Source organism: Anguilla anguilla, chromosome 9, assembly GCF_013347855.1.
Source record: "Anguilla anguilla isolate fAngAng1 chromosome 9, fAngAng1.pri, whole genome shotgun sequence".
In the NCBI taxonomy this organism is placed as follows: Eukaryota; Metazoa; Chordata; class Actinopteri; order Anguilliformes; family Anguillidae; genus Anguilla; species Anguilla anguilla.
The window spans coordinates 27,804,224-27,825,154 of NC_049209.1; the positions used below are offsets into that span (position 1 = coordinate 27,804,224).

A 20,931-nucleotide genomic window follows, 5' to 3' on the forward strand; every position below is an offset into this window, starting at 1 on the left:
GCATAGGACTATAGTGTTACAACAATAAAATGCATATTTAAATGTATTATTTAATGTAACCAGTAATAGGAGAAAAGTAATTGTTTATTTGAAAGTGTTTTGGAAAATGACACAGAAAAGACTGGGAATCGCAAATAAAATGGCATGTGATGAGAAAAAGACCAAGTAAAAATGTATGCAAAAAAACGTGAAAAGACAAATAAAAATCATGAACAAAATGGCAAGAGATTAGAAAACATCAAGTGAAAATCTATGGAAATGAAACATGTGAAAAGGAAAATCACAAAGAAAAAAGACAAGAGATCACAAAAAGATTAAGTAAATTTCTTTAATTGTAATATAAATAAAGAGAAAAATACAGAGTGAAATCATAAGTAAAATGGCAAGAGCAAAGAAACGCGAAGGGAAGTCTATATAATAGCTGTAATTTGTGTGAAAGAACTGGAATGCGTATATACAGTGAGTGCCCAATTGGTAGTTTGTGAAATAAATGGGAAAATATACAGTGAGTGCTGCATTGCTACACTTTAAGTGACTGCTGCACAGCCTACCTGTTGCAAAGTGTGCACTGTTTGTTTCAACATCTTATTTTATGGGGCTTTGTGGGAACATATTCCAATGCACTATCATATGGGAAGGCGTCAAGATGGGGTCCATTTATGGAGATGCTGAAGTAGGCAGCCAGGTGTTGTTCCTTGAAGCTGGTTTCGGAGGTCTGTGTTCACCTGAGGATAAAGGAAAGAAAAAAGGAAAACCAGAAAGTGCAGTAATATAAAGAGAATGCGTAATTATTCGTTGTGCTTTTCAACGTGATGCTCTTACCCTGTTCATCGTCAAGAAATCATGTTCATACTGGAAATGGGGTCAAGTAGTGCAATGTATTTACAGAATATAGTGTTGTTTGCCCAGAGATGGTATTTGTTGATATAATTGTGGTGCATATTGGTTTTCTATTTTCAAAATGTATCCCAAAATGTCTTCATGATTAGAAGAAATTTTTGGATAGCGCTTTCGATATTGCTTGTGTTGAAAGTGCTGTAACTGAAACAGGGATAGGTGTAGTCACTTGCCACATCTGTCCAAAATGTAAACAAGTCAGGCAGTTTACAGCCTGCTAACCTTGACAAGCCAGCTGTATTTTAATGTTAAGTTATATCTATCCTTACTAGCTAGGGTCTTTACCTGCTTGCTAATAACTTATTTGAAGAGTTGGGTCTTGGAGATTGACAGTGTTTTGTTAAGAACATAGGGAGAGGAACGTATGAGAGTTAAGTTGAATGCATCAGTTAGGGAAAAATGTGTGCAGAGGTGTTAATGAGACTAACCATTTGTGATCTGTGGATTGATTGTATTCAGGAATGAGACCAGCTGTGTTGTCTGTGGGGAAAAGCCAAGAACAAATCTTCCTCCTGTGCATGATCACGTTTTGAGTGTGCACGGAGAGGAGGGCCTATTCACAGATGGGCTGGGACAAATAAATCAATGTACCGGATTTACTGGAAAACATCCATAACAATACAGTTATGGAAACTGAAATATGTTTGCATGATTTGAATATCAATTTGATAAGCTGTGTTATCTTTGACATAGATATGGTCGATTAAGGTGGCCTTTTCAGTCGTTGCTTGTTTAACAAGTTGGGTGTATCCATGTTGCTGCATGAAATCTTGAACAGTTTGTGTAATGAAGAGATTTTCATTGAAGTCGCCCATTATTATTTTGGTTCCCAAGAATGTGTCTAGATGATGAATCAAATGCAACAGTTTTGTTCTGAAAGTAACCAAACTGTAAGATGGTGGTCTGTAGAGGATGGCAACGTTTGCTTCCAGTGACTTTATGCTGAATGTTAAACATTCAATGTTTAGACATGGCAAATGGGTGATGTTGCAGTCTGCATCATTTTTAAAATAAAGTCCAACACCACCATGCTGCTGTTTCTTTAGTTCCATGAAGATATGTTCAGTGTCATCATATGCAAGGCACCTTGGTTTGCTGTGAAATGAAAAGGTGTCGAGATGAGTGTCTTGGGTAGAATGTTGTTGTTGTAGCCATGTTTCTGTCACACAAATGACATCAGCTGCAAAATATCTGTGATCACATCGAATGTCTTCGATATGAGCAGAAAGTCCTTGAACATTGTGCAGAAAGATTCTGTAAGTTGTATTGAAGGATTGAAGTGGTGGCTCAATGAATGCAGGCATGTTTTGTATTGAAGTGTGAATTGTGTCATTAGCATATATAGCAGTGGCTTTAAAATCATCGATGATGAGTCCTTCAAGAGATGTTACACGACTCAGTGCTACATATGCTTGTCCAGAACTAAACATTTTGTTGAGAGAGACAACAGCTTTCTCCACTGTTAAACCTTGCACTTTGTGAACAGTGCAAGCCCAAGCTAACTTCAGAGCAAACTGACGTCTCACACCACCACTGTTTGTTATTTTGTCCTCTTCAGGCTCAATTGGTGTGGCTTTTTCCAGTCCAGGTTTGGAAGATGGTTTCTTATTTCGAGCCATTTGTCCGACTTTTTCATCATCGAAGGTGACATATATCCTTGATGGGAAAGTGTCATCATCGTTGTAAGATATGTCAGAAACTGTTCCAAAGACTCCATTTGCAAGTCCATCTGAAACATCAATGTTTTTCAGTAACATGACACGTGCATGTATGCCGAGATGCAGTGTATTTACCAAACAAGTATTGTAAACTTTGAGATGGTGTGTCATTTTTCTTTTCAGGCGACCAGTTTTAGCATCCCTGTCAAAATCTTGAGCTTCAATGGAAGTGGTATGAGGGCACATTTTGTGCAACATCTGAAAATTATGAGTGTCAACTTGTTGGTTTGTTGCATAAATGTGAAGATCTTCACTGAATTCTCCTTCTCCCGTCTCACGACTTTTCAGCATGTTGATATCTTGTTGTTGCAGTGGTTGCTTTTTCTTGTGTGTTCTTAAGCGATTTAGCAACTGTGCAAAGTGTGTGTCTTTCTGTCTGACTATTTCTGTGAGTTCTGTTACAGCAAAATGATTTTGCCATAAGTTAACACCACTTGGTTGTGTATACAAGGGTTTTCCTTTGACTGGTGGCAATTGATATAGGTCTCCTACTGCAATGATGGACACTTTACCAAAAGAGGAATAGTCACCTGTTTGTTTGATCTGTCTTAACCGTCCGTGAATATACGTAAGAAGTTTATGATCAACCATTGAAATTTCATCAATTATCAGTATTTGGATCTTGTTGAGTTTGGCTCTCAAAGTATTAATTTTTTCTTCTGCAAGTGGTTGATATGGTAATGAGACATCTATTCCAATTGAAAAGCAATTGTGTATCGTAGCCGCATCAATGTTGTAAGCAGCAACACCAGTTGGAGCAGTGAGTAAGACATGCGTGTCATCTGGGTTTTCTGATAGCTGTGACAAGATACGAGATGCTTCATAATTGATTGCTTTTATCAGGTGGGACTTGCCTGTGCCAGCTCCTCCAGTGATAAATACATAAAATGGATCTGGGTTTTCGTTGTTGAGTTTTTGTAAACACCAGTGCCGAATCTTGTAAAATAATTGCAGCTGTTTTTCATTTAGTGACCGTAGGAGACACATTGCAGTGTCCTTTTGCAACCCACAGAACCTAGGTTCGATAGTGAAAGTGTTGCTTTTATCTGGTTGCAGATCAGGAAGGATTTCATCAGTTTCCTCTGTGTTTGTTACATGACTGGTTATTGCTTCCAAACACTGTAGACGTTGTAATTCTGATTCTGGGCAAATTAGCGACCATGCATCTTCTGGTGGTCCATCTCTGTTTAGATGTTCTTGAGCGTTGTCAATTTCGTCAGCTTCTTTTTCAAAGAGTTTTTGATTGGTGTCAACCAGGAATTTCACAGCCTTAAGTTCACTGTTGATGATTTGAACAAAGCCTGTGTGATAGAAGTCTTCAAATGTGTTGAAGTTTGGTGGTTTCAACTCAGAATCATTGTAATGCGGAAGGAATAACTGTAGAATACTGTGGTAATATTTCTCAGGATTTTTTGTGCGTGAGAAGCGGGCATAACGCACAACAGCAGCATCTGTGCGTGTCCTCTTCATCACAAATCCTAAGTCCTGATCCAGTTTTATGCTGTTAGGTGATGACTTGTCTGCTTTTGACAGAATTCTGTACTGTGATGCAAAGGTTGCCAAACACATTTCAGGAAATGCTTCTGTTTTTGGTCTTCCTTTGTATTTGTCTGTGATGCTGTTCATCCATATGCTGTTATTTTCAGTGTTGAGTCTTTTCTGAAGAAGATGAAGCGGAAGACTCATTTTGATGGGATGTTGACCAGTTGGAATGAACTGAACCTTTCTTGATCCCTCTTTGAGTCTCATGTTGGTTAGTCGGTATATACTCTCCTGTGCAGATACTTCTCGGTTATGAAGGTAAACACTGCCAAGTTTCCGCAAGGCAAGTTTAGCATCAATGTTATTTGAGGCCTCTTTTTGGGCTTGCTGTAGCAATAATCCCATTTCTCTCTCTTGCTTAGATATGTAAGATATTATATACACAATGCAAGAGTAGGCGTCAACAACATACTGAATGTCCATATTTGCATTCCAGCATCGGAGAAGTTGTGTGTTATACTGATTTACCCAAACATCAGATGGTTTTCTCTGTAAAACAACATTGGTTTTTTTGGTCATGCGTATATATGCAGCTTCAAACAGCTCCTGGCATATACCAATAGATGCAAAGAGGGAATCTGCAGAATCAAAAGATATGTCAGTGTTCATGACAACTTGCCGTACCCTCTCCATAATCTGTCCTGCAAGTTCCATTGAAAGCCTTGGATGATTGGTTTGTTGTTGAGGTTGTGTTTGGTTAGGCTCACTAGGCATTTCTTCTTCAGAAATTTTATTCCTTGTGATGAAAGTGTTTTTTGATGGTGGCCGCGGGAAGTTAAAGCGACAGACAGTTTTGTTTTTTCTGCAGCTCTTTGAATGCCTTTTGCTGTGCTGTTGCACAGTAGAGACAATGTCGTGCATTTCCTTATCGTCAAGAGGTGGCATTTCACATGTCACATATTGATCGATAAATGCTACAACATCAGCATCATCGGCTTTATCAACTTGCGGTGCATTTTCAACCCAGAACAGACAATGTGTATGAGGTGAACCTCGTTGTTGAAATTCCACTCTGTAGAAGTAGTCGACAATTTTTCCAATTGGTTGAGCTGGTGACATGATGACATCTTTAAGGAAACAATGAAAGCGATGATCAAACATTCTGGCAGCTGTCACGGGATTCTTTCTCAAGAGATCACATCTCTCTGACCAGTCCAGATCATCAGCATTTATATGTTTGCCTTCTAGCCGGAGGAAAATTTGTAATGTCTCTTTCCATCGCATGTCAGCTGAAGAAAAGGAACAAAACCATGTTGGGATTCCAAGCTGTCTAACCATAGCAAAAAGATCTTTCTGAACACTTTGCCAGAAAGCCGGTGTGCCTCTGATAGGTTTCATGAATTTGTATCCCTCGTCAAAATGGAGAATTCTTTGAAGTGAATCTTCGTTGATTAGCATGTCTGATGTAATTTTTCTGCCAGAGTCATATCCTTTTCTCAGTGCAATAGATACATTTGAGACCACTTGGTTAATCTCAGATAAATATTGTGCATAAAAAATGTAGTCCAGGTTTTTTGCAAATCTTCCATCTGCATTGAGTATGCGGTTATTGAAATATCTACATATGGTTAACTTTTCTCCTCTGGTATCGTTAAAAGTACCGGTTCCTTTGGGGAAAAGAACAGGGAAGCATTTTGCTTCATTGCCTTCATTGGTTAGTAATCTGACTGGGTTGTTGTCTTGTGCTGGGGCCAGAGACAAAATTCCATCGAAGTGCTGATCCATCACCTCTTGGACAATATCGACAGGTTGTAAACATGTATCGTTGAACATTCCATGTTGCTGTGTATCATGTATTGATTCATCAATGTGTTCATCATCTGGTGTTGTTTCAGTGGATGCTTCATCATTAGTGTTTTCTGTATTAATCTCAACACAGGTTTCATTGTCAAAAGACAGAGGGTTGTTGGGTTGTAGAATTTTGTTGAGTGGATTAATCCATTCGTGGTTGAAGGTAATATCTTTGTACCATGGGTTATGTTGTTTCAAGTACGAGAAAGCTTTATGAATAGCAGCAGTGTTAACATATTGATATTCATAGTGGCCTTTGTATGTTAACTTTCTCTTTAATTTGACACGGATCATCAAATCATCATGCTCTGGTCTTGGAAGTACACTTGCAATCTGAGGGAGATTAGATGGTACACACGTGACAGGTCCATGAACACCATTTTGTCCCCCTTTCGGTAAAGCAAGCATCTTCATAAAAGGAATGTTTACTGCAATCAAATGTTGTTCGAGTGAATTTAAGTTCTTCAGATGTGGTGGAATGGGATCCAAAACCAAATTATTAGCAACACTTTCCGGAGGCATTCTTCCATCAAGAAGTTTTCTGTGACATGTGTAACAAATCCACAGTGTACTATTAGGATCTGTGCAGGTGCTTTCGCATTTGTGAAGGTATGTTTCAGTAATGCATTTACTGGCCAATGAAGCTGTAGCATTCCCTTTTTTTCCATATGTGTCTTTTTTACATTGTATGACTTGATGTTTAAACAACTGTCGATGGCATACACAGCAGACATATTGGGGACCAGTGCTAACCTTGGATTTGAATTGCTGAACAATGTAGTCCATTTGTTGTCTTAGTTTCTTTGATTCAATCCTTCTGGTAATATTGCACTGTTTCAGATTTTCCTTGTGTTGTTCATCGGTAGCATATTTGTCTATGCTGTACTGTTTTGTACTTGCACGGTGTTGGTCATGAGTGGCATATTTGTGTATGCTGCACTTTTTCTTATTTGCACGATGTTGTTCATCAGTGGCATATTTCTGTGCACTGTATTGTTTCACATTTGCCTGGTGTTGGGCATCAGTGGCATATTTCTGTGCACTGTACTGTTTAACATTTGCCTGGTGTTGGGCATCAATGGCATATTTCTGTGCACTGTACTGTTTGACATTTGTTTGGTGTTGGGCATCAGTGGCATATTTGTTTATGCTGCGTTGTTTGATAGTTTTCTTGTATTTTTCATCTTCATTGTATCTTTGAATTCCTCTTTTATTTTTTGCATCTCGGAATTGTTTGTTCACTTCATATTGCTTGATTTTTCTGTCAAGCTCACGCCGACTTGAAGAACTGCTTATCTGATGTGACTGTGGACAGTCATTGGATTTCTTGCAGAGTTTAGTGCATAGGTCAGAATTGTGTTGCTTAACGCATGTAACTACTTCATAATGAGATGCGTTGCAGTGTTTTAGGTATATAGCTGTGTCAATTGTCTTTTCATTTGTTGTGGAATACTTGAACCACTTGTTGTGACTGTATGTGAAAACATCAACTCCGAAGAGATCTGCAGCTGCTTGTATTTCCACCTCAGTTGCCCAAGTGTGAACATATTTCATGCGTGATGCTTTTACATAGTTTTCAACAGAAAAATATCCATGTCGGAGAATAGGAGCGTACTGTAATGCGTTTGTTTGCATATGTTTAACCACAGCTAGTCGGATTTTTCTGTGATGACCTTCAGTTGCACTAATGGAAAATGACAACGCTCTGAAAAAGCAGTTCCCATCACCTACAATAGCCTTTGTCTCACAAGGATCACTCATTGGGACATTCCTTGGCACTGGTTCTTGTGTATGAACGTATTCAGGTGAGTTGTGGATGATGTTCATTTTTGAACAAAGTGATTTTTTTTGCTGCATAGTGAAAGGAGAGAATGTGAGACATGGGATTTCCATTTCGTTGACAAAAACAACTTCATCTGCACTTGGACTAGGCATTGTTGGGTTGCTCTCAGACATGTTGTAATGTAACTGACATTGTACTGACCTGCTCAAATGTAGCATCAGCCTTTGAAATGGCTTTTGACAGCCCTTGCATACATCTAGGGAAGTCATTGTTATGGTATCACTGGTATTATTGGCTTCGTGTAGATTGTGGGATTTAGGACCTATATTTTGAATCTGGAGAAGATCTGTTCTTCTTGTTCCTGTGACTTCTACAGGATTACCCTGCAACTGTCTCTTCCTTGTAACTTTCATCTTTATTGCAGTGGCTTCAATTGGAGTGGTCTCTTTCGCTTTCTGACATGGTAGAGGTTGTTGTTCAACATGGTTTAGGCCTACATTGACCTCAGTTTGGTTATGTTTTTCCAGTTTTTCCAGTTTTTGACGTTTGGGACCTTGCCATAGAGGTTGTTGGTCTGCGTGTTTCACAATTACTTCTTGATGCAAAGATTGGAAGTTGTAATGTAACTGACATTGTTTTGATCTGCGCAAATGTACCAGCAGCGTTTGAAATGGCTTTTGACAGCTGTTGCATACATCTGGCAAAGTTATGGCTACGGTGTCGCTGGTATTATTGCCTTCATGTAAATTGTGGGATTTTGGAGCATAATTTTGAATCTGCACATTACTGGTTGTAGCTGCAAGGTTTGTTCTTTTCTGGTTTTCTGTGGCCTGTGTACATATGGTTTTATTTGTTGTGGGAGATTCTGTTTCTGTGTTGTGTAAATCATTTCCAATGAGCTGAAACATTTGTGCTAAAGACCTAGGAGTCGTATACGTGCCAGTCTTATATGCATCCACCAAAACAATTGTTTTGTTAACATCAACATTAGAAACAGGAATGAGGCTTTCAAAATGATGGCCATTGTATGCCAACACCAATGGAACATCAGTATCTCTTGCATTTGCTGGATCTATTGCATCTGCAGATATTACATATATTGGACTATGAGCTTGAGCAGTTGTTGTTTTCCAAGGTGTGTTGAAAACAAGGATATCTTTCTTAGTAGTATGAGCACAACTAAGGATAGCCATATCACCAAAATAGTCAAGGTCATATTGGTTAGTTGTTTGCAAAGTTTGCCATGCTTCTCTCCACTGCTGTTCTGTATATATGTTTGGATAGTATGGAGATGCCTTAATTTTCTGTTCACCTACAGTATTCCAGACCTTTCTATAGTGCTCAGGCCTTTCTGGCAAATGTTCTGCAAAACATTGTCTTGCATTTATGTTATCAATAATAGATTCATACAAGCAATTACCATTGGCCTTGTTTGGATTGCCACTTCTAAGTTGGATACCATGCTGCTCTGCTATGCTAATTGCTGTCTCAAATATTGAGTGGCCTCCACCTACACCTCCTCTTATGTGGTTCTTGGCCTTTTTTATGGCGAGTACTGCGGCTGGTCTGTACCAAGTACCTTCATCTGTACCAAACTTCTGTTTCTGTACTAGTTGACTAGCCAACTCCTGTTTCAGTACTCTCTCAGTAGGCAACTCCTGCTTCTGTTCTGTCTGTGTAACAGTGGTGTGTATGTTTCCCATCTTTCTCTTCCTTACTACCTTGTCCCTAACATCTTCCTGTTCTACAACTTCTCTGACCCTGTCAACTACTACCAGAGGCCTACGACCCACATGACGTGAACCAGCACCACTTAGCTTTTTGATGTGCGGAGATTTCTTCTCAGCCACAGACTTGGGTGCTGGCTCATGGACAGGCTTGACGTTCTGGCGGTAGCCCAAAGGGTAACATAGGACGTATGTGTCAAAGATGCGTTCCATCCTACCCCCACTGAGAATTCGCTGTAAAGACAAGTTGATGTTAGGAGTTAATTACATTGAATACTTACGGCCTACTTTTTAGAAAATGTCATTGAACAGTTCTACAAAGTGTATACATCAACACAAACGTACTTGCTGTATGTCAACAAACAGTCCTTTGGCAGCATGCTGACGTATACAATGACGCCGGTCCCGAACCTGCATCCTTACATCTACAAACAAGGACAAATAACATGAGTTAAATGAAATATGGGTCTCCAACGTAACAGTAACACATTGGCATGCAAGAATTACCTGGAACAGTAGGCAGCAGGTGTGTCCATTGGTCATGGTCGACATACTTCATTTTAACAGCTGCACAAAAGAACATACAGACGTATGGGTTTAGAAAAAAAAAAAAAGAAAAAAGCAGAGACAGAACATTGTTCAAATATTGGACACCATTAACACTGGACAATTTGGACAATTTTATGTAACACCCAGAGCAGTTATTACCTGGAAAGGGCCGATAGGATGTTGCTGAGCGCTGAGATGGAGCAACACACTGTGGCTGTGATGAACTACCATGCTTCTTCTTGTTTTTGTGGAAGCATCGTTTGAGTGTAGGATGCACTCTAAGTGGCACAGGATTGACAGGGGTGTGCAGGATGCTGTATGAAGTGTTCCAAATGAAGTCCGCAAGGAGAGGCATACCTTTGTCATCACTTAGGTGTACCAAATCCTGACACCAGAGATGCCTTAAACAAAAAGTAATGACAATAATAAAGTCCCAGACAAACATGCATAAGAATGTACTATGTACTCCAAGAACAGTGATGTTGTATCCACAACTTCTTGGAACATACCTTTTGGATGGCTGGAAAACATCATTTGTTGAGAAATACCGCACTCCCATCTTTGCTGCAACTCGGTGATATTCCTGCTTTAGCAGAATCTGGTATTCCAGTGTTGCATGTACATGTCGTATGGGGAAATCCACCACAAACACCTACAAATAACAAATTGCTATTAGCATTAAAACAAAACCTACTTCATTTCTGTGACTATTACTAGTGCCTTTGTGAACACATAACATTTTATTGAAGGACAGTATTGCCTTTGTCTGAGTGTTTATGATTTCACACATACCTTGTTTGGCCAGTGTTGCAATGCAACACTGAGGAGAGTCCCAAAAGCCCTGGCAGCCTCCTCAATAGTGCGACTTGAGGTCATGTTGTTCCCTGGAGCAAGCAGGCACACTGCATCTGGAGTACGTGGAGTATCACCAAGATGGGAGATCTCCAAACGCAACGCTTTTGCATCTCCTCCAGGTGTGGCCATAAAACCAAAGGACAGCCGACCCTCTGGCATGTTCACAACTCCATCAGCAAAAGATCTGAGATGTGAATCGCCAACAACGAACACAAACTGCATAAAGAAAACACAAATCAAACATGTTACTACATAAGGGAAAACAGAAATCAAACATGTTAATAAATACGCCAATGAATGTTGTTACAACACCAAGTGATGTAACAACCTTGCATGTATCCAATTATGTTGTATGACATGCTATACAGTACATAACATAGTATTATATGCTATTAAAATAGTATTAAAATAACTTTTGTATACATCACCTCTTTCGCATTGGCGTGACAATTGTCAGGAAACACAGTCTTGTGTTGATGCCCAGTGATGTCTGACACAGGCCATCGGCGGACTTTATGACGTGAGCCACACCCTGCCATGGCTTAACAGGAAGAACCATATTAAATTGATGCCACATAAAAAAACATAGCATTACTGCTGCTACCTGTTGTTTGCACATCAAAGTCATGTGTTTGCCATGAACATGAAGGCCACTTAGTCCTTCCATTCATCTGATAATGTGCATTACAGCTTTTTTTAAAATACAGAGCAAACAACAACTTTCACCATTTAGCGCACATGACAAATCTGGCCAATCCTTGGCCATTTAGGGGGTACCCTATTTAAAGCTTTGTAACCCCAGATGTGAACTCCACAGACACTTGAAAAATGGCTTAAATAAAGGAAGACGTTTGTACCATGTACAATACTAGCTTATATTACTTTATATTCATAATTCTTAACGAAATAAAGTGCCACAAATGCAACTGTCTAGGCAAAAAAATCTAAAATGAGTTTGCTGTTGTTTAGTCTACAAAGAAATACTGGGAGATTGCATATATGCAGCAGGTTAAAGTATACCAAAAACTTGTTGATCACAAGTTCATAAAATGTTAAGGGATGTGTAGAATTACTACAGGGTTGGGTCCGTTTCCGGTTTTGCCCGTCTGGTCCGATGAACGAGCTTAAACCGGTTTGATTTCATGCAAACTGACTGAACCGGCATTTGTCATTATGAGACGTTCTGGCAAATGAAAAAGTATACTACATGAGCAACCTGTGCCGATGGTCGTTAAATACAACTTGTATTGCATTAGTAATAAGCAATATGACAACGTGATTAATGTAATATTACGTTTGTTTATAAACGGAGCCACTAATATCTGAGTGCAAAAAAAACTCTAACAGGCTGTGTGCAATTTAGTGCCGAGGCCGGCAACAAGGAGATCAAGTTTTATTATACAACGGGTTGGCTGAATACTCGATTCTGATTGGTCCAAGGGTGGGCATTATTTCTCAGTAAAGGGACAGGCTCGAATTTTAATAGAAAATCACTGCGCTACAAAATCCAGCATTCTAAATGTTTTAAACAGCAACAGTATGGCTACTCGTGGCTACAGACGCATTTTCATGCGCATGTTTGTGAACGATTGCGTTTATTAACCGCTGTTTTGAATACAATTCAATAGTTAGCTAGCTAGCTAGCTGGGATAACAAGCATGTTGTGAGACCATTCTGACCTAAAACCAGAAATTTTTTTACTATTGGCTACCTGACGCGAACCTACATAAAGCTAGCTGGCAGTCAAAACCCGTTTCAGAGGGTCTTACAAAAACAGTATGTCTACACTGCGCGACCACACCATTTTAAAAAGCAAGACAGTGCTAGGGAGATTAATTTGATTGACTTATGGTTTCATGCAGTTTTATTAAATAATGTTATGACAAAAATTACCTAAATTGGTGCTAATCGCATGGTATAAAACGAGAAGGAAGTATTTTTTCTTGGTAGAATCATTGTTTTCATAGAATTAACGACCAGAGGTTTTTGGTTAACAACGGTGGAAATAGAAACCAACCAGAGTTTTTGCATAACAACGGTAAAGCCTCTACCACTCATTCATGTGCTCTTATTATGTTCCACTCGGGAGCGGCTGAGTCACGTGCGACACCTAGTGGTAAAATTCGATATTATCGGTCCGATCAGGTATTTGGCTAGCAAAGTGCTTTGAAAATTTTTACATTTTACATTCTTCCAACCCTAATTACTACACATCTAAGATGCACTAAGCAGTGTACCCAACATCTCCAAATCTACCCAAAATGAATTATTAATTAACAACAAATTCCCAGATTTCACTACAAATCAACTTTTCTGAAGGAACTCACTGTGCATCATTTTCAAGTGGTAATTACAAGCTTTCTGTTGGTACAGAGGTCTAAAATAGCCAGGGGTCCAGAAACAAATCCAAAATCAAAATAAATCCAAATCCAAAGAAAACTGTCGGTTACGCTGACCTATAAAACGCTATTCTAAAAGGAAAATTACATCGTTAGAAAGCCTAGTGAAGAAATGAATTGTCAATCATTCAGACTACTAAAAAAGGGGACAATGCCGTAAAGAACGCGTGTGGCATTAAGCGCAGGTATTTTGTAAGGTAAGCAGACATCAGATATGCGCGTATATTTCACAAACGGATTGTCCAAGACAATTATATAGTAGACCACAAAGAATCAAACATATGCGTAAAAGCAATGGCAAGGTTGTATATGCATACGTTATTTACTCGCAGATATCGACTGTAGAATTACATGGTATGATTTCGTAAAACGTTGTCTCGTTGGTTAAATTTGCAAGACTTGTAGCTGAACAGATTTGTCCTGACAAGACAAGACAGGCCAATATACAGATTGTAACAGTTTTATATAGCCTCACATAACACATTCGTTATGTTTTTATGCGAACATTCACTTTGATGTCTTGACATCACATTCCAGAAATAACTGTAAACAACATCTATAGTACGTTTTGGTTATTTATATTGGTTCTAATACTGCGTATTTTTCTGCCTATGAAACAATGAAAACGAGAAATTTACCCCAGGTCTGGTTTGTCAACGCTGGTCTTCAATTAAAACTGTGGTCGTTTGTTAACGTGTCGATTCCAATTGCCTTAATAAACAAATGTTTTAATATAAATTGGACTACCAATGTTTACTATTTACTTTTTAATTCAACGATGAGAGATATACCTCAAACGAAGGCGCCTGCTAAGTAGCTACCCAAAAGTGAAATGGCAGCAACTGGACGCCCAAATATACTCACTCCCATTTCTCCCCTTTTGAGACGCGCTAGCAATAAAAAATGCTAATTAAAATTTAATCAATCTAATTAAAAATGCACTATTGTTAATATAATTGGGCGCTTTTAATGCAAAGTGGTCATCATTGCATGTCAATGCATGAACGCGGCAGATCTCCGCTCCACAGGACAGCTATTTACACGTCTGGCCGCTCCAGAGGACAGGCATTCACACGTCTGGGTACCACCACTCAGTGCGCGCTGCCTAACAATCAACCTATTCTAATAGTCTATGCTGCTGCATACCATCTTTTCTTCAACATCATTCCGATACTTTTATAACTTTTATTAATATAGCAGAAAACATGCACACATCATAAACATTTTGTTGTTGAATTGATTAATTCGACTCTCATCGTCATTTCCATATAATCGCAAAATGACAAGAATAAATACAATGAAAACGCGGACTTGCGTGAAATTTTTAACGGATATAATTGGACTCTCATCGTCATTTTCATATAATCGCAAAATGACAAGAATAAATACAATGAAAACGCGTGAAAAAGCAAAAGGGACGATTGCTAGAATTAACCTGTTATTTTACCCTGACAAAAAGTGTGGAATGCGATCTTTCCCTGTTTGATTTTACTGTATATCCAAAGTGAATTATACAGAACTACCACATACCTCACATAACTGTGTCACATATTTTGAGTCAATTATAAGGGGCTAAGAAACAAAATCCGGATGGAAATATTCTGCAACCGAATTAAAGCGTTTGCATGTTTTGCTACATAATATCCTGGCCGAGCGCGAATGCTTAATATTTTATAAAAATAGACTTGATGCTAAAGCAAGAAAAGAACAGAAGAGCATACATGTTATAATCCCATGTTATAATCCTCAATCTTAATTTCTCATCTGTTCCAAGAAGTCGGCAGGCTATAACCAAAAGTAGCCTACTGTGCGACATAACATAAAAGTTTGAATTGAAGTAATTATTATGAAAATAATAAATCACAGCGGCAGATTTTTACTTGACCAATGAGAAATGTTCAGCGCTGCTAGACCCACAGCCAAAGTTCCTGTGCTTTTGGAGAAGTACTACCCGCTGAGCAGGGACATTTTTGGGGGTAAAATAATTTAGACCCTGGTCCTGCGGTGGAAAAGCACTCTGAGATCCTAAAAAGGTTCCTAGTTTCTGCGGCAGAAACGGCAGCACTTTGAACCGCGTACTGAAAGGTGGATTACACAGTTGGGCGCAGTATATTTATTCGCCTCCGGGCGGCGGTGTAATGATACGTGTGGACGGGGCCTAGCAGCCAAGTGAACGTTGACCGAGTATTTTTTATGATCTGAAAGAGTACATTAGCAAACGGTGCAAAAGTAGCTGCATAAACAGTTGATTACAGTAAGTTTTAGCACATTCGTTGCAAAACACGTAGCCAAGCTAGGAAGCTATTCGCCAAACAATGAAAACGAGAAACTTACCCCAGGTCTGGTTTGTCAAGGCTGGTCTTCAATTAAAACTGTAGTCGTGCGTTAACGTGTCGATTCCAATTGCCTTACTAAACAAATGTTTTAATATAAATTTGACTACCAATTTTTATTATTTGCTTGTTAATTCAACGATGAGAGATATAATGGTTTCACAAGGAAGACTACCTCAAACGAAGGCGCTTGCTAAGTAGCTACCCAAAAGTGAAATGGCGGGCAGGAAGCCTTTGGGGTTTTATCGACGCTGAGAATGCAGGGATTTTTTTCCAGACGCCACTGACCAGCAAACAAGGAAAGGGTAGAATCTGATTGTAGAAAGAATCTTCTCATCTTGATCATCACACTGTTGTTATTATAAGTGGGCGCTTTTAATGCAAAGTGGTCATCATTGCATGTGAATGCATGAACGCGGCAGATCTCCGCTCCACAGGACAGCCATTTACACGTCTGGCCGCTTCGGAGGCCAGGCATTCACACGTCTGGGTACTACCGCCCAGTTGCGCACATTGCCTTTCACTTTACTTTTTTTATAAATAAACTTTATTTCAATTATACAAGTCATTACAAACAATTACATAAACAAGAAAATCTAAATACACTAGGCAAAGCATGTTCTATATTAAAAGTCCAGAGTTTGCCAAAGATTTGCATTGCCGTGCTTGATGTCAATTCTCCTTCGATGTTTCAGTTCTATTAAAATGTTCTTGAAAACAGATTCACTTGACACGTAGATGTGATCAATTGTCATTTTACTTTGTGTTTTCCATATGTGCTGATTCACTAGACATATTATTAACCAGTAAAAATCTTTAAGTTTATCATCAATGTTATATATTATTCCATAAAATACAGTTTCTGGTGTAATTGAAATATTAACACCAATAGATTTAATTTGTTCCCATATTTTTCAGATCTACTGCATTCAATCAACAGATGCTCCAAAGTTTCATCTGTATCACAATCAGGCATTGGGCAGGATTTCGTTGTAACAAAGCAACTCCATTTTACAATAGCTCTCACTTGCAATCTCCTCACTGATATTAGCCATGCTATATCTCTCATACTTTCAGAAATGTTTTTTTATTGAACGTAGCCTACCCAGTGATAAAAAATGCGCGTATATTTCACAAACGTATTGTCCAAAAAAATATATGACCACGCAGTCGCAAAAGGGACATATCTACGCGTAAAACCAATGATAAGATTGTATATTCATTCAATGTTTAGGAGAGATATTGACATGGTATAATTTTTTTTTTTAAAACGTTGTCTCGTATATTTCGTTATTCAGTGAGCAGCGTTGTCACTGCTGTATTGGCATATTTGAGGGCTAATGTCGGGTTTATCTTGTTGCTACGGAATATTGCATTACATTATATTACAGGCATTTGGCAGACGCTCCTATCCAGAGCGACGTACAACAAAGTGTTTAACCATAACCAGGAACAAGTGTGTCGAAACCCCTAGAGGGCAGTAGCCTACCGTTCCAAGTGCAGGGAACAACCGCATAGTTCAACTTGGACCCAGTTGGTTAAACTGATTAACGCTAACACAAACAAGAACAGCAACAACGCAGTCTATGAGAACATTCAAGCAATAGTTAAGACGAGTTAAGACTAAGTCACCTACGGAACAACTACCTAGTTACAACCCTAAGCTTACAGTCAATGTAGAGATTAAATTGAGAATACGATTTCTCTCAGCATAATGACGGATTTAAAGACTAAACGAACTCACCCGATATTGTCTTCAAATGGACCGTATTATTTATTTAGACATTGGCAGACTACAGCATAAATTGCGTCTTTTGTTTATATTCAATATTAGTAAATGCAGCGAGAAACTGCAGCTGTAGGTCTTTATGTTATGGTAGCAACGGAACGAAGCGGACTATATATGTATTAGGCTACCGTCATTATTTCATTGTACCAGCGTGTTTTCGCGCGTTTGCACAGAAACTCAGAACCTATCAATGAAATGGACTTAAAGTTTATTTATTTAAAAAAAAGTAATTTCAATTATACACGTCATTACAAACAATTACATAAACAAGAAAATCTAAATACATTAGGCAAAGCATCTTCTATATTAAAAGTCCAGAGTTTGCCAAAGATACAGACTACAGCACAAATTGCGTCTTTTGTTTGCATTCAATATTAGTAATTGCAGCGAGAAACTGCAGCTGTAGGTCTTTATGTTATTGTAGCAACGGAACGAAGCGAACTATATATGTATTAGGCTACCGTCATTGTTTCATTATACAATGAAAACTCGGACTTGCGTGAAATTTTTAACTAATATTGCAGTGGTACACCCACCGTTTGCTTTCATCTATTTTACATTCCTTCAAACTTACTGTTAGCGGCGCAGCGAAATACTTGAGTGCAATAAAATTCTGGCACTTTGCCAAAGCAAAGGGACGATTGCAAGAATTAACCTGTTATTTTACCCTGACAAAAAGTGCGGAAGGCGATTTTTCCCTGTTTGATTTTACTGTATATCCAAAGTAAATTACGCAGAACTACCACATACCTCACATAACTGTGTCAAACGTTTTGAGTCAGTTATAAGGGGCTAAGAAACAAAATCCGGATGGAAATATTCAGCAACCGAATTAAAGCGTTTGCACATTCATTATGTTTTATGCGAACATTCACTTTGATGTCTTGACATCCGAGGCGGCTGAATGCATTCACATTCCACAAATAACTGTTAGCAACATTTATAGCACTTTTTGGTCATTTGTATTTGTTCTAATACTGTAGCTTATTCTTCTGCCTAGTTGGCTTTGCAGAGGTTAGGTAAGAATAGTGTTCACTGTGTGAACTAAACTGTGTTCTTGGCTAGAAATAGCTGTACAAAATAAGTATTCTATCTTATTGAACCTGTGTTTTGTAGTTGTCCGTGACCATGAAATGCACTTTTTGCAGCATCCGCCAAATAAATGTAATGCAATGTAATATAGCAGAAAACATGCACACATCATAAAGATGTTGTTGCTGAGTTGATTGTTTCGACTATCATCGTTATTTCCATATAATCGCAAAATTACAAGAATAAATACAATGAAAACTCAGACTTGCGTGAAATTTTTAACTAATATTGCAGTGGTACACCCACCGTTTGCTTTCATCTATTTTACATTCCTTCAAACTTACTGCTAGCGGAGCAGCTAAATACTTGAGTGCAATAAAATTCTGGCACTTTGCCAAAGCAAAGGGACGATTGCAAGAATTAACCTTGTTATTTTACCCTGACAAAAAGTGCGGAAGGCGATTTTTCCCTGTTTGATTTTACTGTATATCCAAAGTAAATTACGCAGAACTACCACATACCTCACATAACTGTGTCAAACGTTTCGAGTAAGTTATAAGGGGCTAAGAAACAAAATCCGGATGGAAATATTCAGCAACCGAATTAAAGCGTTTGTTTCGCTACATAATATCCTGGCCGAGCACAAATGCTTAATATTTAATAAAAATAAACTTGATGCTAAAGCAAGAAAAGAACAGAAGAGCATACATGTTATAATCCTCAATCTTAATTTCTCATCTGTTCCAAGAAGTTGGCAGGCTATAACCAAAAGTAGCCTACTGCGCGACATAACATAAAAGTTTGAATTGAAGTAATTATTATGAAAATAATAAATCACAGCGGCAGATTTTTACTTGACCAATGAGAAATGTTCAGCGCTGCTAGACCCACAGCCAAAGTTCCTGTGCTTTTGGAAAGTACTACCCGCCGAACAGGGACATTTTTGGGGGTCAAATAATTTAGAATCTGGTCCTGCGGTGGAAAAGCACTCTGAGATCCTAAAAAGGTTCCTAGTTTCTGCGGCAGAAACGGCAGCACTTTGAACCGCGTACTGAAAGGTGGATTACACAGTTGGGCGCAGTATATTTATTCGCCTCCGGGCGGCGGTGTAATGATACATGTGGACGGGGCCTAGCAGCCAAGTGAACGTTGACCGAGTATTTTTTATGATCTGAAAGAGTACATTAGCAAACGGTGCAAAAGTAGCTGCATAAACAGTTGATTACAGTAAGTTTTAGCACATTCGTTGCAAAACACGTAGCCAAGCTAGGAAGCTATTCGCCAAACAATGAAAACGAGAAACTTACCCCAGGTCTGGTTTGTCAAGGCTGGTCTTCAATTAAAACTGTAGTCGTGCGTTAACGTGTCGATTCCAATTGCCTTACTAAACAAATGTTTTAATATAAATTTGACTACCAATTTTTATTATTTGCTTGTTAATTCAACGATGAGAGATATAATGGTTTCACAAGGAAGACTACCTCAAACGAAGGCGCTTGCTAAGTAGCTACCCAAAAGTGAAATGGCGGGCAGGAAGCCTTTGGGGTTTTATCGACGCTGAGAATGCAGGGATTTTTTTCCAGACGCCACTGACCAGCAAACAAGGAAAGGGTAGAATCTGATTGTAGAAAGAATCTTCTCATCTTGATCATCACACTGTTGTTATTATAAGTGGGCGCTTTTAATGCAAAGTGGTCATCATTGCATGTGAATGCATGAACGCGGCAGATCTCCGCTCCACAGGACAGCCATTTACACGTCTGGCCGCTTCGGAGGCCAGGCATTCACACGTCTGGGTACTACCGCCCAGTTGCGCACATTGCCTTTCACTTTACTTTTTTTTATAAATAAACTTTATTTCAATTATACAAGTCATTACAAACAATTACACAAACAAGAAAATCTAAATACATTAGGCAAAGCATCTTCTATATTAAAAGTCCAGAGTTTGCCAAAGATTTGCATTGCCGTGCTTGATGTCAATTCTCCTTCGACGTTTCAGTTCTGTTAAAATGTTCTTGCATACAGATTCACTTGACACGTAGATGTGATCAATTGTCATTTTACTTTGTGTTTTCCATATGTGCTGATTCACTAGACATATTATTAACCAGTAAAAATCTTTAAGTTTATCATCAATGTTATATATTATTCCATAAAATACAGTTTCTGGTGTAATTGAAATATTAACACCAATAGATTTAATTTGTTCCCATATTTTTCAGATCTACTGCATTCAATCAACAGATGCTCCAAAGTTTCATCTGTATCACAATCAGGCATTGGGCAGGATTTCGTTGTAACAAAGCAACTCCATTTTACAATAGCTCTCACTTGCAATCTCCTCACTGATATTAGCCATGCTATATCTCTCATACTTTCAGAAATGTTTTTTTATTGAACGTAGCCTACCCAGTGATAAAAAATGCGCGTATATTTCACAAACGTATTGTCCAAGACAATATATGACCACGCAGTCGCAAAAGGGACATATCTACGCGTAAAACCAATGATAA

At 38.6% G+C, this 20,931-nt stretch overlaps 1 protein-coding gene across 1 annotated transcript; it reads right to left on the reverse strand.

The window, feature by feature from the left end:
- Positions 1-404: 404 nt before the first annotated feature.
- LOC118236301 lies at positions 405-13,915 on the reverse strand. The gene is made up of 8 exons (XM_035434552.1): positions 13,900-13,915; positions 11,291-11,403; positions 10,800-11,078; positions 10,517-10,659; positions 10,167-10,408; positions 9,966-10,025; positions 9,804-9,883; positions 405-9,692 (listed from the first exon to the last, which is right to left on the reverse strand). Exons 2-8 carry the CDS (start codon positions 11,399-11,401, stop codon positions 1,494-1,496), a joined length of 9,114 nt encoding a protein of 3,037 aa, XP_035290443.1. The 5' UTR covers positions 11,402-11,403; positions 13,900-13,915; the 3' UTR covers positions 405-1,493.
- Positions 13,916-20,931: the final 7,016 nt, after the last annotated feature.

What these genes read in the sequence shown, in the direction of transcription:
- LOC118236301 (XM_035434552.1), bottom strand. Translation starts at nt 11,401, where the DNA reads ATGGCAGGGTGTGGCTCACGTCATAAAGTCCGCCGATGGCCTGTGTCA. An exon ending in GTCACGCCAATGCGAAAGAG is followed by an intron (nt 11,079 to 11,290) that starts GTGATGTATACA and finishes TTCTTTATGCAG; the next exon opens with TTTGTGTTCGTTGTTGGCGA. An exon ending in CCTGCTGCCTACTGTTCCAG is followed by an intron (nt 9,884 to 9,965) that starts GTAATTCTTGCA and finishes CCTTGTTTGTAG; the next exon opens with ATGTAAGGATGCAGGTTCGG.